Consider the following 24,001-nt stretch of genomic DNA (forward strand, 5'->3'; position numbering starts at 1 on the left):
CATCGCTGGCCTAAAGGGTGCATTCACAAGTGAGCATCAGAGGGCACTAAAAAGGTTGGTTCAGCCAGGTCTGTTCCTGCATTTAGCCAGGCAGCTTTTCCCCCTCAATTGTGACTGATTTTTCCAATTTTGGAAAAACAAACATCTGTATTTGCAGCGAACTTTTCTAAACTGCAATCAGTTAGCTATTACAAAAATGTGAGAAACTATTATGCCTGTTTCCATAAAAACAAGTTATTAAATTGCTTCCAATTCTTATTGAGTACTAAATAGTTTAATCTTTCCTACATCCTGCAGTGTTGTGTTGAATCCATTAATATTTCCTGTCATTCTGAAAAATATGACCCTTTGTGTCTGGTACTTTAACTATAACTGGTGCTTTGTCTCCGAGCTCTGTTTTGGTATGTCTCATAGCAATTTCTCGTAGCAATACTGAATAATCTGTAATCTGATGACATCCTTTTTAAAATATCAGCATCATATCCTCCATTGAGTACTTCATGGTTAAAATCAGAGTTGAAATTATTGCTGGTAAACAGCTCTCGGAGTATAAAGTTGCACGAGGTATGTCATAATTTTACTTACACAGATAACATAATCCTAGATGCCAAGGCACTTGCAGAACAACATTACAATAGAAAGGAGCTTATGTCAGAATTTTTCAATACTGTAAGTACCTGCACTACATTCAGATAAAGTAATTTCACACTTTCCAGTGTGTGCTGCTTGTTGTCTAATTTAGGAATAGGGGCTGCTTTTTAGGCTACCTAATCCCCAAGAAAAAGGAGATGATTCTGTTAATGTGTAATAGAATTCTGGATGGCCTCTCTTGTAATGACGAGATCACTGGTTCAGTGGCTGTAATCGAAGGTTGCCTATTTCTGTGTTTGTGCTGGCACTTCCTGAGAGCTCCTGCCACCACAGCTTGGAACAGCCATTTGTTCAGAACTTGAGGGTGTTTGTCAATTAAGAATGAGCAACCACCTGACAGATTGAGTGAATAAGCAGGAGAAGTGCTCTAGGAACAGTTTCAATGACAGTTGTATTCCAAAGATCATATAAGATGGCAGATAGTGACTTGATGAACAGGACAGGCCATGACTGATGTTCCCAATTAGATAAAAATTGGATTTGACTCTCTCTTCACTTTCCCCTTCTTGAAGTGCTCTTATAATTGAACCCCCAGATGTGCAAAGTCCAATGAGATGTCTGTGAGGTTTATACTTTCTGGTATCTCTTTGCCTCCCTCTCCTCCCCTCCCCCCGCCCCCATGTCCATGGAGTCTGTGAACATCAGAGGATTTTTTAAAAAGTCCCAGACTTTCCATAACCCCAAGATTTCAAGATTCTAGGAAAAGCACCCCCCTGTGCTGCTACGGAACTAAAAGTGCAAGCTAGTACTTTTGCAAGCTAGTACTTTGTGTGCTGCAGCTGTAATTTTTTTTAGTTTTCCAACACACTGAGGACTAGTTGTGAAGCCGTTTCTCCTACATTTTTCCCAGAAGAATGCAATTGCACCCATACCTAACACAAAAACAAAACAAAAAATAATCCCTTAGTAAAAAAAAACAGCCCTTGATACACTCAAAATCGTATATTTTTGAGACTAGCTTTGAAGGAATGTCTATTTTTGTTATGTTTTGTTTTTGTGTCGTGTGGGAGTGTCAACTTCTCCTGCTCCCAAGATCTTCTTTGCCTGTTTAACAAATCTATGTTCTTAATTAAGTTTACTTCTACCTCAGTATATTTATTTTAGTGCGCTTAGTGTGGGGAGTGTCTGAGAGGGGAAAAGAGAAGTAAAAGTCAATGGGCATCCCTTCACCTTCTGGTGCGTGATAACAGGGCTGAGGGAAAGTGACTATCTACTTCATGCTGACATGTTTCTGAGTCAGCACAGTCCTAGAAGTGGAAAGGTGAGAAAAATCTGAGTCAGTGGTTTCCCTGCCATGGGGATATAGAAGTGTGAGTGGGTGTCCATTGCGCTGGCTAATTAGCATTTATGGTTTAGAAGAGGCAATTTTCACATAACATATGGCACTATCACTGCATTTTTTAACCTACCTGTCCATGCCCACTCATTGATGACTAAAGAGCAATAAAACCCTCTTGCCTGCATTTTCATTCCATTTGAAACGGCAGTGTTTCCATTTTCTCATCCACTTCTCAGCTTTCCCTGCAGCCTTGGAGTGGCCAAAGAACGCAATCAATCATCGTGACATATGACATCACTGAATCTTTAAAAAGAAAAGAAGAGTATACCCATAATGATCTGCACACTGCTTAAAACAACAACGAAGACCTGTCTGTCTCTCTTGGTTTCCTTTAAAGTCTTCTCTTTTTAGTAAAGCGTAGCCATAATACCGTTTTTAGTGCTCAAGTAAACCATTATGGGGTTTTTCTATTTCCCCTCCCCACCCCCCACCCCCTGCTGCAGCTCTCTAACTGCAAACTGTGCAGGCCTGTTAGCTTATAATCTGATAGGCTACCAAAGCAGAAGTCCCTATAGGGGTAGAATAACCTCTTTTATAAGCAAACACAAAGCTTTGCATTGAGAGAAAAAAAGGAACTGGTTATGCTTCATTTAGCATTTCACGATCGTACAGGCCTATCTGCTTCAGAAATGAAAAAAACATATAGTGTGCTTTTACAAATGGCTTTGTCCTACATTTTAAATGCCCTTTCTTTTATGGTTAATGTCCAGATTGTACTGATGTTCATACATATTTTGACCTTTTATATTTTTAACCAGTGTTTTCTGGCTGAGTGAAGGTAAAATGTTTTGTGTGTGTGTGTGTGTGTGTGTGACTTTTAAACAATCAAATAATTCCTTGTCAGGTTGAATACTTTTCTTGCTGTATTAGTTCAGGCCTTTTATCGTCATTTGATTTGTCTTCCTTTCTCTTGACCAAAACCCTATTCTCCTCTCTCTGCCCTTATCTTGGAGCCGTCCTTGAGAACCTTGTCTATTACCTTATTTTATTGGTATTATTTCTGTGTCCTCTGACAGATCTTGCCCTGCCTGTAGCAAAAATCTCACTATTACAAGGATCAGGGTTCTTCAGCTCAACAAGTTCCACACATTTTATTTTTTAAATTATTATTCATTTCAAAAAAAAAAAATTCGCCTAGCGAAGTACTCTCAAAACAGAAGTTAGTTATTATGGGTCTGCAGTTCAAATACTGAATCAAGGTGGAATGGGGAAAATCCCATCTGGGATGGGTCAGTCTGTCCATGCTATTTAAATGCAGAATGAACCCTGTTGTACTTTTTCTTCCTTTGTAATGTTATGAACCTTAAACATAACATTTCTAAGGAAGAAAAAGTGCAGCACATCTAGATTTATTTTAACTTGGTACAAAGTAATATGGTACCAAGTAGATTCCAATGTCAAAGAATACGGATCAGGATCTAAACCAGAGAAGTATGCTATCCCTACTACCCTACACATTCATGTGAGGCAATATTAATCTTTGTTACACATATTGTATGGTTGCATTGAATTAATGTGACCACTTGGAGGTGTGTGAGAAAGTGATCACAAATTTGCTCTGTCCTTCCTCTGATATAATGGGAATTTGGGTTCAAAGATGTTATGGGGACCAAGGAGGCAACAAAAAAAAGGGAAACCCCCCCCTCCCGGATCCATTTCTCCATCCAGCGAGTCTGCTGTCTCTTTCATGATTAGATCACTACTTTTAACAGCAAGCTTCTGCTTTTGGAAAAGTACAAATTTCAAGGTCCTTGCCAATTTTTGCTTAATCCATAAGATAGAAATTTCTTTGATTATTTCAGCTTAGAGACATGCAGTTAATTGAAAACCCAAAAAGTGTAGGCTCAGTAAGATTAGCCTTAACAGTAAGCTGCTATAAGTTGAATTTGATTTCATAAGGCTGCCTGTTGGTATCTAGCTTATTTAAAAAAGAAAGTGGGGGGGAACCCTTAATGTTCAGCCACAGATGAATTCTGTGAGCATGACCAGGAATGGCGACTTTAGATTAATTGTCCTCAAGACTGCAGGCAATTTTTGACAAAAACTGTCAAATTAAACTTAACCTTGGCAGATAGCACTCTTTACAATGTGTATTAGAAGAGCTTTCTGTGTTCTGGGTAGCATGGCAGGCTGCCAAGGCAAGTTCTCTGCTGGGAAAGGAATAGCAGAGTGGTCAGGCAATTACTGATAAGAATACGTGGGGTATCATGAAGGTCAGAGCTTGGTTTTCCCCACAGTGAAAGCATATGGTGAATTTTGCTGTGGTAGAAACCATTTCAATTTCAGTTAGTCGAAGAAAAGGAAAGGCCAGAATGATTGGTTTTTCATATTGTTTAGTCTCTGCAGTTGCAGTTTCGCAAATCAACTGTATGCTTTGATAACGCGTTCAATTTCAGTATATTTACAAAGTATCATAATGAGATTACTAATAGCAAATATTAATTAATTGATTAAAAAAATAGTAAAAAATTCCAAGCTTTGTGACTATAGAATTCTTGCAGTGCTCAGTTACCAATTTCTTAATTTACAGTGTTCCGTGAGTTTTTAAAAGGGGAAATGCTCAGGGTTACTCTCAGTGACACAGACATCAAAGGGTTTGGTTTTTGTGCGATGTGTTTGTCTGAATACTTAAAATATGTATTTTAATGTATTGAGTTCGTAATCCTCCTCAAGAACTGAATGATGGGCTTCCCAAGATAATTTTTATCAGTGTAGTTCTAAACATTTGCATCATACTCCTGGAGGAAAAGTCTTTCCATATCAGCTGGCCATAGATTCCAAAACACTTGAAAGAATTGAGACCATCTAGTTACAAGGACGTAGGTAAGGGGGGTTTTCCCGGGTTGAACCCCCCATTACATGTCTGTGGTTTTTTTTTTGTATTTTTTGTATTTTTTCCAGGTTTTGGCCTGTAGGGGTTCAGCTTTTAGGCTAGCAGCACCAAAATTTCAGGGATTTTTTGGGAGACTCTCCTGATGGTACCACCCAGGTTTGGTGAGGTTTGGTTCAGGGGGTCCAAAGTTATGGACTCCCAAAGCGGGGTGCACCAATCCCCCATTGTTTTTAATGGGGGCTACACCTTTGAGGGTCCATGTGCTGAGGGTAGAACTGTTGGGAACACCAGAGTAAGCAGGTTGTTCTGTTGTAGATTTGTGCTCTGGAGGCTAAGGGCCAGTTCCATGAGAGCTGAGCAAGTCGGTGTGCTTATTTTAAATATTTATTTAAATTGTATTGATTATTAATCTTTCACGTTGGGTCCTCACTGCAGAGAAAAGCAGGATAAGAAATGTACAAAAGCAAATTAAATTCTGAACTTGGACCCAGAGTTTGAATTTTAAAATCCATACAATGAGGTGAACTGCAGAAGAGAAGATGTTTCTGCAAATCTAGAAAAACTCCAGATTTGCAAGAAAATCTGAAAAAATATAACAGAAAATGAAAATATGAGAAATAATGTCTATGCATACATGCATTTTCAGGAACAAATGCCAACCGAAATCTCACTAAATCACAGTTGGCATTACCAGGTTTCATAGAAACTCACACAACAAGGCATTTAAAACAACAAAAAAGTAGCTACTGGCTATGGGAAGGGAGCGAAAGAGTAGCAGTGGTGATGACAGGGAGGGACGAAGTGGTCACTTCAAGAGGGGTCTGGGAGCTAAGCAAGAGGGGAGGAAGTGGGGGGACAGCAGGGATGGGTAAGATTTCTCCTGTGAGTCCTTCTGGGTCCTTTCTTGTTATTAATTAAACATTATTATTATTATTATTAATTAAAAAAACTAGTATGGTTAAAGCTTAAACTGTGCTGTTATATAAAGTAATGAAATGTCACAACTCAGTGGGATTTCCAGGTGCTTTTGTTAGTTGGTTCTTAGCTTCTGATCTTGCTTTCAGGGTCAGCATTCTAGACTGACAGTTCTTCACATCCATAGAGACCATCATCATCCAAGATCACCTAATCTTGTTTGATTGGGGCAGAACGCTCTGTGAGCAAAAAGATCAATAGATTGTTTACAGTAAATGCAGACTTCCAAAATACACGCCCTGTGTCATTTTACAAGTGGAAGTGGGGCTGCTTATGCATAAGTACAGCATTGAGGCTATGAGTAGAAATAGGAGTCCAGTGGTTTCCTCAGGGATGTGGCTTCTTAAGCAGGGGGTGGTGGGTCTAAGACAGGGGTAGGGAACCTGCGGCTCTCCAGATGTTCAGGAACTACAATTCCCATCAGCCCCTACCAGCATGGCCAATTGGACCACTGGCCAATTGGACCACTGGACTCCTATTTCATGGCCAATTGGCCATGCTGACAGAGGCTGATGGGAATTGTAGTTCCTGAACATCTGGAGAGCCGCAGGTTCCCTACCCCTGGTCTAAGATGAAGACTCAGCAATTACACATACAAAATGATCTGGGGACAGGGGTCAACTGGAGTTGCCAACTCTGGGTTTGGAAATATCTGGAGATTTGAGGTGGCGCCTGGGAGAGTGGGGTTTAAGGAGGGGAGGGACCCCAGTAGGGTATAATGTCACTCAGCCATTTTCTTCAGAAGTGAAATCTATGTGTTAAATAAATAAAGTGTGTAGTCTGGAGTTCAACTGTAATTCCAGGAGATCTCCAGCTGCCACCTGGAAGTTAGCAACTCTAGAATCAACCATCAGCCAATCTAGCAGAATTTACCATGGGAGGTAGAAATCATGAGGTAAATGTTCTGTGCTTTAGTTTTCAGTATGAACTCTGTATGATATTACATTTTATGTTGGAGATGATTTCATATTCCAGTTCATCCCAGATCTGTCTTGCAAAACTGAGGTTAATGGAGAGCAAAATTAAATGTATTGTTGTAACGTTACAACAATTTTTGGTGACTAATTGCTTCTGGGTACATTTCATCTGTATAGGCTGTTCTGTACCAGTGTTATAGGTTTACAAACTATTGGAGAATAGAAATAGATAATGAACTGAAAATAGGATCAGTAGGAGGGGAAAAACACCTTCACTATTAACTGCAGCAAATAAAACATTTTACTAGCCACATGCTGTTATTATATCTGCCATTGTTTATTTATAGCCTACCTTTCTCTGAGACTCCAAATGGATTAATTTTTTTAAATTGCTGTCAAACAGCAGAAAACATGGAACAAACAGTGCAATAGAACTTGAATTACACATTTAGAAGATAATGAAAAACACTGTCTTAAGACTTGATAATACCATACACAATGCAAAAATCGGATTAGAAATGCGGAAGAGAATAATTAAAAGCAAGATGATGCCTTCAAGATTGCAACACACACCCAGCCTCTTCTAAAAGTGCCCTCGCACATGTGTCTGTTTGGCTTTGTTTTTTGTTTGACACTTTATGGGGGTTCTGAGGTGCACATGTCCAGTCATTTTTTTTTCTGGGCTAATTGCTCCTAAAGAAATGTTCACTATTGTTTCTGTACAATATGGGCAGTTTAAAAAAAGTCTGTAGCTTGTTAAAGTTTAGTTTGATTGTTTGGAATCTAATCTAGTTTCAGACCTGTCTGTGGAACCATTTCATTGTAGACCACCCTAGTTAGCTAGTAAAAATACCTGTGTGAAATAGTGCAAGGTACTTTCTAAATGCATACCACAATAAGCTTTTTGTATTCTGAAACCACTCACTCACATTCCAGCATTCATTGCAGTAGAATGTTTATTCTGATTTTGGGTCTCCTAATATATATTTTAAAGATAGGAAAATGACTTAAAAAGTCCCAGAAAGTGAGATTAGTAACTTGATCCATCAAGGAGACCTTTGTCAGTACCAGCCACCACTTACATGGGGTTGGGGGAAAGAACTTTACTTTGTCTACCTTTTGTTTGTTTGTTTTTAACCTTAACAATTTAATCCTTTAGATAAGCCGTTAGTTTTATTGCCGTGATATTCTTCATAGGACCGGGCAACAAAGTTCTATAAAGTCCCAAGCATAATTACCTGGAAGTAAACAAATCACACTATCCAGAAATACCAATAAAATTTACTCTATTTGCTACATTTGTATTCTGACTTTCCTCCAGGAGTTCAGGATGGCAAATGTGGGTTCATATCTCTTCTCTTTTAATCTCATAACAAAATGTGAGCATGGTTAGGCTAAAAGTGTGTCACTGATATATGGTCACCCAGTAGGGCTGCCGGATCCCTCCTGGCAACCGATGGTGGGTAGGGAGACTCAATGACATTGGGGAGAGGCCGAAGCTGGTGTTGCAATAATGTTGTCAGCAATGTCATTACTTGTGTGCACCAGAAATGACATAATCAGATCACTCTGGGATTTGGGCAAAAACTGTGATAGAAGCCATTTTTTAATCATAAAGTTTCTGTCTAAATACCAGGATGTCCGGCATCATCGCAACCCAATGAGATCACTTCTGGTGCATGCTGGAAGTGACATCACCAGCCTACTGCCAGCTGATCAGTGGCAGGGAGCAGGGGTGGGGAGTCCTATTACCCAGTGTTCTTTATGACCCAAGTGGTTCAACACGCCACCACTCTAGTTCTCTGTCAGTTTTGTAGACATTGGGTTGTACCTTGACACTCTGCTGAGTTAAGTGCATTTGGTCTCCCTGCACTGGAGAAAGTCAGTGCACTTTGTTGAGCAGAGTCCACACAACCCAATGTCTAGATCTTTTTTTTAAAAAAATGTTGTAGCACCCTGAATACTAACAAATTTGTTGAAATGTACCCGTTTGTAGGCTTCAGAAGAAGTAGCTTTAAGGTGCCTCAAGACTCCTTTTGGTTTTCTTGCAAAAGATTCTTGTGGTTTCCCCTCCAAAATTCAGAACTTCTAAAATTAAGTATATTTCTGCTTCTCCCTGGTGCAGTACCTTTTCCTATCTTACCTTTGTTTCAGTCCTCTCACATCTGTTAGAATCTGCATTGTAGACATTTGCTGAGCTCCATGTTACTTATAAATATCCAGTCTATGAACAAAGATAGGGTAAGCTTAGTCAGTGTAGAAGGAAGCATTTGTGCCTGCAAGAGATATCCACATTCTCTGTTTTTTAATGCCCTTCTGGTGCAGCAGCAAAGACAGTTATTCCTGTTGTTGCTAATTTACTGTTACAGCTGCTTCCTCTTTACTGGATTTAATTTTCAGCCCACCAGGGGGCTAATGATCTCCACCTATGCAGATTTTCAGGAAGGCCTTTGCTCTCCATGTGAATGTTGTTTCCATTCCTATTCATAGCAACTGTTTCTTTACACTCCTCTGGCAACGGCAAGGCGACATTCCAGCAGCCTCTTCTGGGGCAAAAACGTGGAACCATTTGGATGGAAAATTTATAAATTGAGATTACAGTATTCTTTTTTGTTTTGTTTTTTAGAAGACTGCACATTGTTTTGATGAATGCTTGCAGCTGGAAAATAATGGCTAATGTCCTGTTCATATGAATTGGTTTAGGAGTGAGTTTTCTGTTTTCTTTAATTGGCTTCTCTCCCCCCACCCCACCCCCAACTTGGTGAACATCTAATTATTGATTGAAATGGTAGAAAGGATTTTAAAACAACAATTGGAGTGATTGTTAAAATAGATCTAGCAATGTAAAAAATACCATTACCGTGTATTCATTTTTTTTATCTGTATGTGGTTTATATGTTCAGACATGTTCTTAGTCATACATAATTTGTGAAGTCACAACTTCTCCCTCCTCCGTTTGCTCTTTATTGTTGTTGGTTTGTTTAATGCTTGTTCCCACTCTGGCTACCTGGACCAGATTACAAAATTAAATACAGTAAACAGAACTTAAATGAAAATACACTTTCTAACAGACCCCCCAAGGCACTCTTAAGACTGATGATCTGCCACAATGTTGTCTCAGGGTGCTGTTGGTTCCACAGGTGTGACTCATACAAGGCCACAACTGTGAACCTCAGGCCCTTCAGCTCTGCTTGTGAAACTGGCCAAGTCCAGTCTCTAGATAACTGCAATCTGGAAGTGAGTAGATGCTTAGCGCAGGTCTCATTCATCTGGTTTGAATGTTCTGAATTTCTTCTGTTCACAGCCATGCCCATGTCCGGACACATGGGTTACTAAGGACTTGATAAAAGTTCTGTTTTGTTGCTTTTCTAGGAACTCAAAAAGTGTAGGGAAACGCTGTGTGGCTGGTCGACTTTATTCTGCTTAAAGTTCACAATCTGTGCAGGACCTACTGATATAAACTGATGCTAGTACCATTTTACAGGCCACACTTTGCAAATGTGGCTTTGTTGTAAATGACATTTGGTATAGTCAGCAGTTGACTTGTTTGAGCCCTCACTTACTTAGTCTTTTTACAGGCCATTAACTAGGCAATTAGTCAGCTAACCATTTTCAGTTTATCCATGACTGTATTACCACTTGCTTGAGCAGCATTGCTCATAGGGTTTAATAAGCCAGATCGCCTCAGAGATGGGAGCACAGTCTCTTGCTCCTGTCTGAGTTGCATTAAAAAGGCGTCTTGCATTAGTCACTGGCTGTGAATGTTAATCACTCCACAGCAATAATTTACAGCATTGTTGTAGCACTCTAGTGCTCGTAAAATGAACTCGGTAACCCACTACTACCCAAGGGATATGCCTGTCTTTCTCTGCAGTTGAATACTCGAGTCAGCGTGCATAATGGTTGGGCTTATGCAATACTGCATTTAAAAAAGAGTGAACAGCTGTGTGATAAAACAACCAGCTCAAAAGCAGATTCATTAATTATCTCCCTTTTTCTTATTGACAGAAGGGGTATGCGAGATATGGCTGACCAGCGAAGACACGGGGGCTTATGGAAGAGACATTGGCACAGACCTCCCCACTCTCTTGTGGAAACTGGTCGAAGTGATCCCTGAGGGAGCAATGCTAAGACTTGGCATGACAAATCCGCCCTATATTTTGGAGCATCTGGAGGTACGTTCAAAAAGGGGACCGTACGTGTGACATAGATAAAAGGATTAAGCATGCCACATTTGCATTCTGCGTGGAATAAAGCAGTTATAAGTGTCATTCAGAGTGGTTATAATTGTCAATATTTCACAACGAATATTTACTGAGTATGGAGAGGAGACTTGTGGTTGTCTAGCTTGTCAAGAAAAATGCAAGAACAAAACCTGCATTTCTGAATGTATGTCTTTCAGATGTGATCTTCCGTTGAAGAATTAATGTGTCATTAAGGGCAGTATACAGTCTTTTTCAAAGAACCACAAGTATAAATAAGTGATTGTTGCATATTATAAGCAGACAAATGTTTTGTCTTGCCAGTATCCCCTTCTGCTGCCCAGGTTTCTTCTTTCCTTGAACTGGCAATGTAAAGCTGTAATCTCCCTTCACAGGTATAAATACAGTGGCCTCGTGGTTTGCACTACTTTGTCTCTCCAAACGTTTTAGTGTCCGAAGCACATGTTGGCATTTTTATAGATAAACGTTGTCTCTTGGAAGGTTTAGGACATTAGCTTTATGCAATTATGAATGCCTTCCAAGAAATGGTGCTAGGTTTTTTGGGGGTGCTCGTGTTATTGTTGTCTTGCCACTAGAATGTGCTGATCAGATTTGCTTAGCATGGTAATTTAATTCTCTGTCAGACAGAAGCAGCAGGATGTTAGAAACACTGGCTGCATGTTTTAAATTAGAAGTCTTTAATTCTGGAGCAGTGTTTTTTAAACAGCTTAAGAGATTTTCATACATTTACTTGACTGTGAAATAATTGCCCTCATGCGACCTCAGGTAGTGCTCTACAAACTGAAAGAAATACATCCCATATGTCTGTAGTTCAGCCCAGTCCCATGGTCCCCAGCCTAATATTTTGGGTGGTCAAAGAAGATTCCTTCCTCCTTGGGTTACCAGGAAAGAATTGGTTGGCCCCAACCCAGTATGTGTATCTCCTGATCATATTTCTGCATCCTATTTCTTGGTTCCATGTAGCTTTTAAGTTGTCTGCTGCTTTCTCAGCACAGGGAACCCTTGTTGTGATTAACATAGGCCAGTGGAAGCATAGCTCCTCCAATTGTAATAATACTGCCCCAAACTATTTTACCTTCAAAAGAATTGGAGCTTTTAGTGGTCTTGCAGCATCATCCGTTTGGGGTTGAGAGAATTGGGTCATGGAGATATGTACTGCTTGGAGCCTGACTCTGAACCATAACCTCTTCAGGATAAATGATCAAGAAATTGAGCAGGCTAATTCTCGATCTTCTCCCTGGTAGCACAGATGTAATTTTTATTAGCAGTTGTCGCTAGTTCCTAAAGGACACTCATACTACTCTGGCTGGCTGGTTCTGAGCCCCCCCCCCCCCCCCCCCGCCCTTCACACCTTTTGGGATGGATGTGTGTATATGTGTGTGTTAAGCGCCATTAAGTCATTTATGACTCAGGGCAACCCTGTGAATTAATGTCCTTCAGAACATCCTATTGTTAACTGCCTTGCTCAGGTCTTACAAACTGACAGCCATGGCTTCCTTTACAGATTCAATGCATCTCAGGTTGGGTCTTCCTCTTTTCCTGTTGCCTTCAACCTTTTCTAGCAGTGACGAAGTGGCTAAGAGCAGTGACTAAGAGCAGGTGCACTCTGATCTGGAGGAACCGGGTTTGATTCCCTGCTCTGCCGCTTGAGTTGTAGAGGCTTATCTGGGGAATTCAGATTGGCCTGTACACTCCCACACACGCCAGCTGGGTGACCTTGGGCAAGTCACAGTTCTTCTGAGCTCTCTCAGCCCCACCTACCTCACAGGGTGTTTGTTGTGAGGGGGGAAGGGCAAGGAGATTGTAAGCCCCTTTGAGTCTCCTACAGGAGAGAAAGGGGGGATAGAAATCCAAACTCTTCTTCTTCTTCTTCTAGCATTATTGTCTTTTCCCGTGACTTTTGTCTTCTCATGATGTGACCTAAGCATGATGGCCTCAGTTTAGTTTGTGGTGGTCCACACTATCCATAATGCAGTGTTCCACCACATTTCAAAGGAATGGTGTTTTTTTCCTGCCAGCATTCTTCAGTATCCAACTTTCACACCCATACATAGTAATAGAGAATATCATGGCACAAATTAACTTGATCTTGGTGCCCAGTTGACACATCCTTCCACTTAAGAATCTTTTCTAGCTCCTTTGTGACTTCTCTTCCTAGTCTCAATCTCCTTTTGATTTCTTAGCTGCAGTCTCCCTTTTGATTGATGATGGAGTCAAGGAATAGAAAGTCTTCAACCATTTCAATTTCCTCACTGTCTACTCTGAAGCTGAATAATTCTCAATGTTTCATTACTTTTTCTTCTTGTTGTTCAGTTGTAGTCCTGTTTTGGCACTTTCTTCTGTAACTTTTAGCCACACAGTTATCTTTTCCACATCGCTGGGGTTAGTGGTACAGCACTCCCCACAATCTGGAAATCTGCAAAAAAAATTGGCTATCCCTATATACCAGAGAATTGAAGGGCAACAGGTATATTTACAATATATCATCCTGTCAAGCAGAGTAACGAGCAAAAATGTGGATTGTGCGGTACGTTAAATAAGAATTATCACTCAAAAGACCAGCCGTTTTACCTCAGAAGTTCATAAACGTGAAGAGAACTTCACTTTAACTGAGAGAGAAAAATGTAAACCGTATATACATATCAACAAAGCATCACATATATATCATTACGTTCACGGCTCATCATTTGTTGCAATTTGGTTGCGATAGTAAGCTTATACAGTATATTTAACCAAAGATCACTTTTACATAGCATTGGTTAGCAGTATGCAAAGAAACCTCTTTTCTCTCATTCAGTCAGGGAACAACAGAACTACCAACAGTTTTTAACTGTCACCTTTAGAATATTCGTGCAGCTTCCCAGAATTCCCTGCTGCTTGTGCTGCTGCTGCATGCAAACAAGGCTGAAATGCCAACAAGAATAAATCAGATTTTTTCTTTTTTTTCTATTTTAACTTTTAAAAATAATTGTATATTTTATGATATTAAAAGGTAAAATTTGTAAATATTATATTATATTATACATACCCCTGTTTCCCTGAAAATAAGACATCCCCGGAAAATAAGACGTAGTAGAAGTTTTGCTGAGGTGCTAAATATAAAGCATCCCCCGAAAGTAAGACGTAGCAAAGTTTTTGTTTCGAAGCATGCCCATCGAACAGAACACCAGAGCATGCAGCTGTGGAGTGGAAAAATAAGACATCCCCTGAAAATAAGACATAGCGCATCTTGGGGAGCAAAAATTAATATAAGACACTGTCTTATTTTCTGGGAAACACGGTATATCTTCTGCATTTTTTAGTTTCTAAACTTTTTCTGTGTCGTCTGCTGGCCTTTGCATGTCTTCTGTGGCTTCCACAAAACTTCCCAAAAAATCCCATTTAATTTCTTATGCCAACCCGCATTATATCAAAACGGCAATGGGGAAAGTCGTGATGTGGAAGGGATGAATGTTGTTGTTTCAAGTTCGTGCTATCTTCAGTCAGCAATTTATCATCAGCATCTCTCAAATTCTTAATGTTCCTCTCCCCAATTTTCACTCCATCAAACAGCTTTGGACTTTCCTTTTGCATACATTCATGTCAAATTAGTCCAGTCACATCATTAAGAATAGCACTACTTGTAATTATCCTCCACTCTTCCCCAGTAGAAGGTTGAGTGCCATCCAGCCTGAGGGTACCATCTTCCAGCACTGTATCTTTTTTTAAAATTTTGGAGTGTTTCATCATAGGGTTTTCAAGGTAAGGATTAGTCAGAAATAGTTTACTATTGCCTTCTGCTGTGCAATAATAACTAGCATTAGCTCAAGTGGCACTCCTGTTGTCTACCTCGACTGTTGCTACCTAGTAGCTCCTCTTCAGAGATTCTTCCACAGCCTGTCTGTCTGCCGTTGATTCCTGACGTGAATGGATTCATCTTAGTCTGTGTCTCACTATGATAGTTCTGTCTTGATTAACTTTACTAGGAATTTAGCTGTGTGATTGAGTCTAGTCCCCTTATGGCACAGGTGTCAAACTTGACACCTATGCCTTGTGGTATTTTGATATAATTTAGCTTAATAAATGGAAGGAATAGGTAAATTTTGAACTTATCAAGATCCAGTTTTTGGGTAGTACTTTCTGTGTAGACTTTAAGTTCAGGGTTTAAACCTATGGAGCTCTACATCAGATTTTTGAAAATTGATAGGTCTAGTTTCTTGTTAGCTTCTTGTTTGTCTTTGAATGCTCTGTGCTTGTTAATTCCTTTCCACCTGTGATGATATTCATAATAAATAGCTAGTAACTTTGAGACATTCTGCCTTTAGTTTTATTTCTAAGTTTGACGGCTTCAAGTATATGACAAAACTGATTTAAATTGAGTCTCTGTCGTTTAGTACTGTGTCTATTCCAAGAGGAAATGGCCCTCCAGGATTTCAAGCATAGAAAAGGCCTTTTTAAATACCTGCTATCTGAAATTCTTGGACAGGAGAACTGAACTGGAGACCTTCTGCATGCCAAACATATGATCTACCACTGAGCCATGGCTCCTCCTCTCAGTTAATTGGTGGTTTGTTGGGCAGCCTATTTACTCATGAAAGCTATGTTTTCTTGGATTAGAATTAATGAGCTAATTGGAACACCAGAATCTGGACACCGGCTATGCTCTGAAGTTACTAGAAGTTCCCTGCTTATAAGAGCGTAGTAGAGATTTAATGTTTTTTGGAATTACATGCTGCAGAGAAATATGCTAACACAGCAGTTGTGGGTTGAAGCTCCCAGATGTTTCTTATATTGAGACTTTCTGACATTATAAGGCCAGTGAACAACAAAATGTTTACCTATACACAGAATGTTTTCAAGGGCCCCCTTGATCACTGATTTAAAGTAGCATAATTATAGCGTTAATCTAGGCTTCCCATTTCACTCCTGCTTTGGACATCATTAATGCTAACCTATTAAATATTTTCACAATTTCTCTGTCTGTGTGGCACCTTGCAAGTTGAGTGTGATGGTGCATTATTAAGCCTGTATTTTTAAAAGGTTGTTCACACCTGCCAGTGCCTTTTTAAATGCCTAATTTCACATGATGAGATGCACAGTCTTCTATGTCACCTGTCAAAATGAGTCTAGTTCAAACTCCTCCATATGCCATCTGTGGGTTTTATCTTCATTATTAATTCAGAATGTTTCAGTGATACACCAGCCATTGAAAAGGAGTGTGTGTGGTGGGTGTTCCCACCCTCCTTTGGCTACACGCCGAATGCCAAGAGTGTGGCAAGTTACAATAGAATTTCTTTGCTCTTTCTCTTTGATTCTTCATGTCAACTCAGCATTTTTGTTCTGTGGCCTCATTTAAGCTGATACCCTACAGATGGCTTCCCCCAAACATGCCCTAATACAGCACCTTAAAAACGTATTGCAGTTTGTAAATGCCTTAAATATTTTTAATATTCCACACAGCCAAGTTGTTCTAAAGACGTGTGTTTAGCAAGTTATCATAAATATTCTCATAATAACAGAAACTTGCCACCTTTTGATATTTATTTTCAGTTGAGTTCAGGTAATGTTATTATTTATTGTTCTGTCAAGTGCTGAGCTATCTTACTTTACTCCTTTGGTTTATATTCTTCTCTTGATTTTGTCTTGTACGTGAAATGTAGAGCCAGGGCAACAATTTCACAGTATCAATAATGTTGATTTTCTGTACAAAATCCCTTCAGGCCACAGGTGGAAGATCACATGGTGTTTTTTTCATTCCCATGTCAAAAAACACGACCATGGTAAACTAGCATGATGGTGCCATGGCCTAGCTTCACATGCTTGTTTTCTGTTTTTCCCCAGAGGAGAGTGTTAAAATATATGATCACCACCACCATCTGCAGAATGAATTGACACAATTCCAGGAGACTTTGTACTGCTTGCTAGATCTGAATTTTAATGCAAAGCGTCTGGGATGGGCCTGTATAGTTTCATCTGTTCTTCATGGGGCTCCATACTTCTGTTTTCAGAAACCATTGGAATACTTCTCATGGCTACTTTCATTCACTTCTAAGCCCCAGAGCATTCTGTCTCTACTGTTATTCCCATCCCAAAGATTGGCTGATAGCTGCAGGCATAGCAAAATGATATCAATATGGTCATGTTAAAAGGGCTTCCTCGTGTACTCAAGAATTTGAAACTAATAATTCACAGAAGTCAGAATTTAAAAAGTTTAAAAAGTAATATCCAGAGAGCAGTAAAAACTTGCAGAGTAAATCCTATAAAATAATCCAAAACTATAAATAATATTGTATTGTCGAAGACTTTCACGGCCGGATTCAACTGGTTCTGGTGGGTTTTCCGGGCTGTGTGGCCGTGGTCTGGTGGATCTGGTTCCTAACGTTTTGCCTGCATTTGTGGCTGGCATCTTCAGAGGTACAGATGCAGGCAAAACGTTAGGAACAAGATCCACCAGACCACGGCCACACAGCCCGGAAAACTCACCAGAACCAGTATAAATAATATTGATAATAAGGCACCATTAATCATATTACCCCTAACTGAACTCTTGATTCTCCTGGGAACTCTTTAGGTAACCTCAGTCCCCCTTCCCTCCCCCCGTCCCGTTCTTTCTCTTACTACCATAGCAGCATTCCCTGTGGTTCCCTGTTGCTTTTTTCAGTAGTCCATGCTTTGTTTTGTTTTTAACCAAAAACTTATGATGTTACAACTTGTCATGCCATTGGCATAATCATTCTGCCTTGTCCTTGCTAGCCAATCCCTGTAGCCTCTCCTCCCATTAATTTCTTCAATTCAGCTTGTTTTCTCTAGTATTTTCCTCATTCTTCTATACTCTCTTACTTACACCCCTACCCACAGTCCCAAAAACACAGCTCCATTGTATTGTCATACTTCTGCAGGGGTTTTGGTGAACTGATAAGTGTTTCTGTATTATTTCAGCCAGGATGGTGCCATTTTGCACTCTGTCATGGCAATCCCCTCCTGCCATTTCAAACAGTCAATTTCTGCAAACCAGTAACTCAATAGTGTTCACTGCAGTCTGACTGTATTTAGGAGGCCTGACTGTAAGCATCACCCTGTCACGCAGAGTGTAACCTAGTAAGTTCTGAATATGATAGCAGAGAAACCTGGCCGTTTTCCTGGTACCCCTGCCCACCATACTCTAAACTTAGTAGCCTCTCCTTTCTTAGAACCCATGAATCCTAGCCTATATAATTAACTGTGCCTCTGATAGGGAGCAAAAATAAGGAACTGTTCAATTTGTTACAAATACATGGAATGAAGGAGGAAAGCAAATAATAAAGAGTAGAAAAAATAGGATGCAGGGATCCTGTTGGTGTGGTGCTAGCAGGGTTTCCTGTGATTTCTGCAGGGAGGGTCTCACCCTGCCCCCCACATGTAGCGGAAGGGGCTTGGAGCTGCAAGTTCACTGCAGAATATAACTGCATGAAACCTAAGGTGTAAGCAAAAGCTATACAAGAGACACAACAGTGCCTTTCCTACTTTCATCATGCATAGCATGAGACAAAATACTTAGCTTACAATTTCTGTATTTTTCAAAGCACAAGTGAATTCTTAAACCAAAGATTTTTTAAAAATTGTATTCGTACTCCAGCCAAAATTGATTCCCAAAGTGGCTTCTGACAATTAAAATCCACGAACACTGTTCTCTGTAATTCCTCTTGTTTGGCTGTCAGGGGAGATTTAAATACAGACTTTTCCATTCTTAAATCTTGTGCTCAATGTGTCAAGCCCTCTGTCAGTCACTTGTAATACCATCTGCCTGTGGTGAATCTTTGGCGCTAAGGCTCATTTTGTTTGTGGATTAGCAGCAGGGAGATCAGCATTAATTGAGTGTTTGTAAATTTCTGGTGGCAAATCTAAGCAGCACCAAAAAAAAAATAGTCTTCTCCCCAAAAAAGTTTGGGTTTTTTTTCTTTGCTAAATTAAATACCTTGAGGACTTGTGTTGGTTCAAGACACCAGGGCAGAAGATACAGATCAAATGTATATTTTGCATAATTAACAGTCTCCTAAGTTTTCCTTTAATATTTGTACATTCATTAATAACCAAATGAGATATCGCTACACTAGTTATTTATATTCTGATGGGTAATTAAAGTTCTACCAGCCACCGCCTCTGCTCTTACAAAATTGTCCTTTGACTTGAATGCATAAAATCCTTTGTGCGCTTCGATAGATGAGCTGACAAATTTTCTGCTTTGCAGCAGCATCTCAATAGTCCGCAATAACAGAACTTGGTTCATTAGCGTTTGTGGGGATTTTTAGTCACGTGTCTTATTTACATTTTATTTTTAAAAAACATGACAGAAAGAAGTCAATTCAATGGGAAGTTTAATGAATCTGTGTGGAATTACCATGGGCATCTTTTTTGATTGTGTGTGTTGATTTTGCTGTTGATGCACACACGAGTCATGCAAAGAAAGAAGAGGAAAAGAAATGGAAACCGTGAAACTTTCTGCCGTATGATGCTTCTATTAAATCAATTTCAGGGTTAATTTTTTAAAAAAATAAATACAAGTATTGGGAATAATGGGTAGAAGTTCACATGAGGCCTGGACTCAGGATTTAAGGGACTTGATACGAACAGTTTTGGACCTTTGACTCTAGATCCTTGCACATTGCCAGCTGAACCTTTAGTTAAAGCTGGTGAAAGAAGTTGACTAGCCGTGGCTTCTCTAGTGATTCCTGCTTGATTTCATTTTTTCTGTAGATGCTTCTACCTTTTATCCTTTTAGATCAGTAGGTAGGCGAACTCTTATGGCACTTCCAGATTATTATATGACTGATATTCTTATGGACTACAATTCCCATTAGCCCCTGCCAGCATGGTCAATTGGCCATGCTGGGAGGGGCTGATGGGAATTGTAGTCCATAACATCTGGAGTGCCAAAGGTTCGCCACCATGGCCTTAGATTGTATTATGACAGTAACTGGCCCTGTTGGCTGCACCTTGTGTAATCTTTAATATAGCTATCCCTGAAGTCAACTTTCCATGGGAGAGCTGACCCTTCTTAATACTCTGTGAAGCCTGGGGACTGAATGTGTAGTTGAGGCCTCATTTCCTACCAACTGGACCCTGAGTATTCCTTTGTCAATGCTTCTTGAAGCTTTTTTGCCTTCCTTTCAGCAGCCTCGCTTCCAGAACACATTATTGATCCTCTCTCAGAAGGAAACTTTTGCTCAGCTCCCACCTGTTACTTTTATGTTTGACAGACCAAGGTTGATAGTATAGTAATGAATTGCCCATGAATACCTGTCTTGAAACCATGGTTTATGAGTGTTGCCAATTCTCTCCCTCTCCCCCTCCCAAATTTGTGTGTTTTAAATGGGACAGAATCAGAGGTGGGATCCAGCAGGTTCTCACCAGTTCCCGAGAGCGGGTTACTGATTATTTGTGGGTGCCGAGAGGGGGTTACTAATTGGGTCTGCTTTTCCGTTAGAAATTCCATTAGGTCCAAAAATCATAAAGTCCTGTTGTTTCCTATGTGGCTGGTTAGCGAAGGTAGCAAACGGGATAATTCTCCCTGTTGGACTGTTTTAAAAACATGTTTTAAAAATATGGTAAAGTTCCTTGTTTAAGGAAAGTATCCTTCTTTTGATTTCTAGAAACAAAATTAAGTATTTGAAAGTATTAAGTATTTGACAGGCAGTCAATTAGAGGAGAAGTAGTTGTTTCTGTTGGCAGTAGACGATAGGACTTGCTATAATGAGTTTAAATTATGGACAGAAAGATACCAGCTGGAAATTAGGAACTTTTTTTTTACAGTAAGAGTTTTTCACAGTGACTGAGAAATTATTAATGCTCCACCCCTGGAATGCCTGGCCACGCCCCCGTCATGCCCCGCCCAACCCCATTGGCGCTACGCCACTGTTTGAATCCCACCACCATGGGAACCTGTTACTAAAAATTTTGGATCCCACCACTGGACAAAATACCTATCTTGTGGTCAGTTTAAAAGAGTTAAGGTTATGCAAAGAGAAACTTTTAACAAGCCATATATGCAAGAGCATTGGAGGAACATAATAGCAGGGCTAATTCATATATCCTATGCCAGGGGTCGGGAACCCGTGGCTCCCGAGCTGCAAACGGCTCTTTTGAGCTTGTGGTGCGGCTCCCGGCCCCTTCCTGGGGAGCGTGGGGAATCCCCCCCTGCAGGAGGAGACAAAAGCGGCGGCTGCCAGGCCATTGGCTGCACACTCCCTGTCCGCCGCTTGGGAGGGGAGGGGGTGGCCTAAGTGCCGGGAACTCTCAACTCTGCCATGGAGGGAAAGAGGACTGCAGAAGCTGCCGCCGCCCATCGGGAGGGCCAAACGCCCCCAGAGCACCCGGGGGACAGGGCAGGTGCAAGGCAGCCTTCTTGGCTGGGATCCATGTGTGGGGGGGTGTCCGTCCGCCGTTTGGGAGGGGAGGGGTGGCTTGTTTTTTTGTTTTTTAAAAAAAGTTCAAAATGTTAAAAATGTGTTCTTTACGTAAATAAAAAATATTTTTCTCTGTAGCACTTCATGGATTTCATAAGCAACACACTATAATTGTTTTATACAAAGCGTAAAGGTAAAAAACCAAAATACACAGTGTTATCTTCATTTTAAATGTCAAGAGCCCTTAGGGGATGGGGCGGTCTACAAATATAATAATAAATAAAAATAAATAAAATATTTGCGGCTCTATGTGTTTTCTTTTCCGTGGAAAATGGGTCCAAACGGCTCTGTGAGCGTAGAAGGTTGCAGATCCCTGTCCTATGCCTTACTTTCCTCCTCTTCCATTGAGCTGCATGTGTGAATAAGTCATGAAAGATGGAACTTCTCTTTGCTTCACTTTGCTTCCTGACATTCAGTGCATCCTTTCCAGTCGCCCAACATCGTAGAATATTTCTGTGCTCTCACATTTTTTTCCTAAAACCGTTAAGTACTCTGCTATTAAGTTTTAAAAACTGATTTTTATTTTATCTAATAAAAAAGCCTTTGCTAGGGAGGGGCTATGACGCTGGTTGTTTGATGTCTATTGTGTTTCAGTGCCTGGTGATTCATTGCTAAGGCAAAACAAATATTGCCTTTTATTTTCTAGGAAATGGCAAAAATTCTCAACCATCCAAGGGTGTATGCTTTTCTCCACGTGCCAGTCCAAACCGCTTCTGACAGTATACTCATGGACATGAAGAGGGAATACTGTGTGGCAGACTTCGAAAGGGTAGTGGATTTCCTTAAAGAAAAGTAAGTTTCTTAATGCTTAGCCAGTGTCCCACAGGTTTTTTTTTTCAAGTTCCTGGACATGTCGTTTGCATGCAAATACCTGCAACTTCACAATTAAAGTGGAAAAAGAACCCTTTTTCTTCATCCTCAAAGATATTGTTTTCCCAACCGTTCCTTTGATGTGGTCTTCTTTTTTGCTGGAGTCTTAAATATACAGCTTGCATTGTTATATAATACATTTCAAAATGGATCAGTGGATTGCTGTTCTGTTTCAAATTACTTTTGTGCCTCACTTGCTTTATTTTGAATGTTTGGAATTCACTTTGTTGAAATCTCCCTTAATGCATCTTTTCAGGATTGTTGACATTGCAGGCAAAAAAGTGTGCAAGCCACATTAATATAATTGGATAATATTATCTCAAGTTGCTTTTTGTTTGCTGCATGTGCCATAAGTTGTCTTTTGTGTGTTAATCCTAGGCATTTGCTAGAGCAAATTATGACAGTTTGTGGCTATACTTCCCAAACCTTTTTCTATAATGACATGAACTATTTTGACAACATTAGAAGTCTATTTAAAAATATGTACTGTTAGCTCTAACTGCACAAAGAATTGTCTATTTATCTAAGAAATATCTGTAGCAGCCAACAATAGTTGGTTTAGACATTTGTTGAACAGTTTGGTTGAGTACTGAGAAATGGGAACTGTCTATTTACTGAACATTGTGCTGATCTCATGTGGAATGACAGAATACTCAGAGCTATTTTATTTCAAAATACACAGATATGGATATATAGAAACGTTTGTATTCTATTTCTCCATATTCTATGTATTAAATTACTAAGCTTTTGTTATGGGTTTTGAGTTCCCTGCAAATGCTTGCTGAATACTTGTTATTTGTTTATTTAGAAAGTATATCTGCTGCCTTTCCCAAGAACGTGCTTGAGGCAGCTTACAAAATAAACTTGCTGAAGTACTAATGCTTATTTATATAAAGCTTCAATTTATGCAATTGCAGTATCTTCACCATAAAGTCGCAAAACTGTCTATAAAATCAACATTATATAATCCATAAGAACAGCAACAGGTAGGAATTAAAAGAAGAATTGATTTGTATACCCCACTCTTTAAGGAGACTCAGGGTGACTTACAAACTCCTTTCCCTTCCTCTCCCTACAACAGATACCTTGTGAGGTAGGTGGGACTGAGAGAGTTCTGTGAGAACTGACTAGTCCAGGATCACCCAGCAGGCTTCAGGTGTAGGTGTGGGGAAACAAACCCAGTTCACCAGATTACGGTCCTCTGCTCATGTGTAGGAGTGAGGGATCAAACTGTGTTCTCCGGATTAGATTCTGCAGTTCCTAACCACTATACCATGCTTGCTCTATAAAAAGCAGCAATAAATAAACCCAAGAACATGTGTGGTTGCATAGGCTATTGGTTCTTAATGTTACATTCAGAACTCTAGAAGAATGTTGTCTGGCCATTAGCTCTCCGAAAGTATATCAGATGCTTTCATCTATGTGTAGATGGGTTGCTAGTAAGCATGTCTTGGAAACCTGTTTGTGAGTACCTCTGAAGCCCAGGGCAGAGATAATTCACCAGTTCCCTCTTCGGCACCATCACGTGGAGATGGGATGACCCATCATGTCATGTTGAACTTGACAGCCAGCGTGGGGTAGTGGTTAAGAATGACAGACTCTAATCTGGAGAACCAGGTTCAATTTCCCTCCACTCCACATGAAGCCTGCTGGGTGACCATGTGTCAGTCACGGTTCTCTCACAACTTCCTGAGCCTCACCTACCTCATAAGATGCCTGTTGTGGAGACAGGAAATGATTGTGAGGGGTAAAAACCAACTCTTCTCTGAGTG

General features: G+C 40.1%; 1 protein-coding gene across 3 annotated transcripts in view; it reads left to right on the forward strand.

The window, feature by feature from the left end:
* CDKAL1 (CDK5 regulatory subunit associated protein 1 like 1) overlaps positions 1 to 24,001 on the forward strand; it is a 354,507-nt gene that overhangs the window by 221,153 nt on the left and 109,353 nt on the right. For all 3 annotated transcript variants that reach the window (XR_007245481.1, XM_048508020.1, XM_048508022.1), the window contains 2 exons: positions 10,724 to 10,890; positions 22,006 to 22,151. Coding sequence is in view for 2 of the 3 variants with exons in the window: in XM_048508020.1 (XP_048363977.1) it covers positions 10,724 to 10,890; positions 22,006 to 22,151 (313 nt within the window). In the remaining variant the exon portion in view is untranslated. The remainder of the gene's footprint in view (positions 1 to 10,723; positions 10,891 to 22,005; positions 22,152 to 24,001) is intronic.

This window comes from Sphaerodactylus townsendi, linkage group LG09 (assembly GCF_021028975.2).
Source record: "Sphaerodactylus townsendi isolate TG3544 linkage group LG09, MPM_Stown_v2.3, whole genome shotgun sequence".
Taxonomy (NCBI): domain Eukaryota; kingdom Metazoa; phylum Chordata; class Lepidosauria; order Squamata; family Sphaerodactylidae; genus Sphaerodactylus; species Sphaerodactylus townsendi.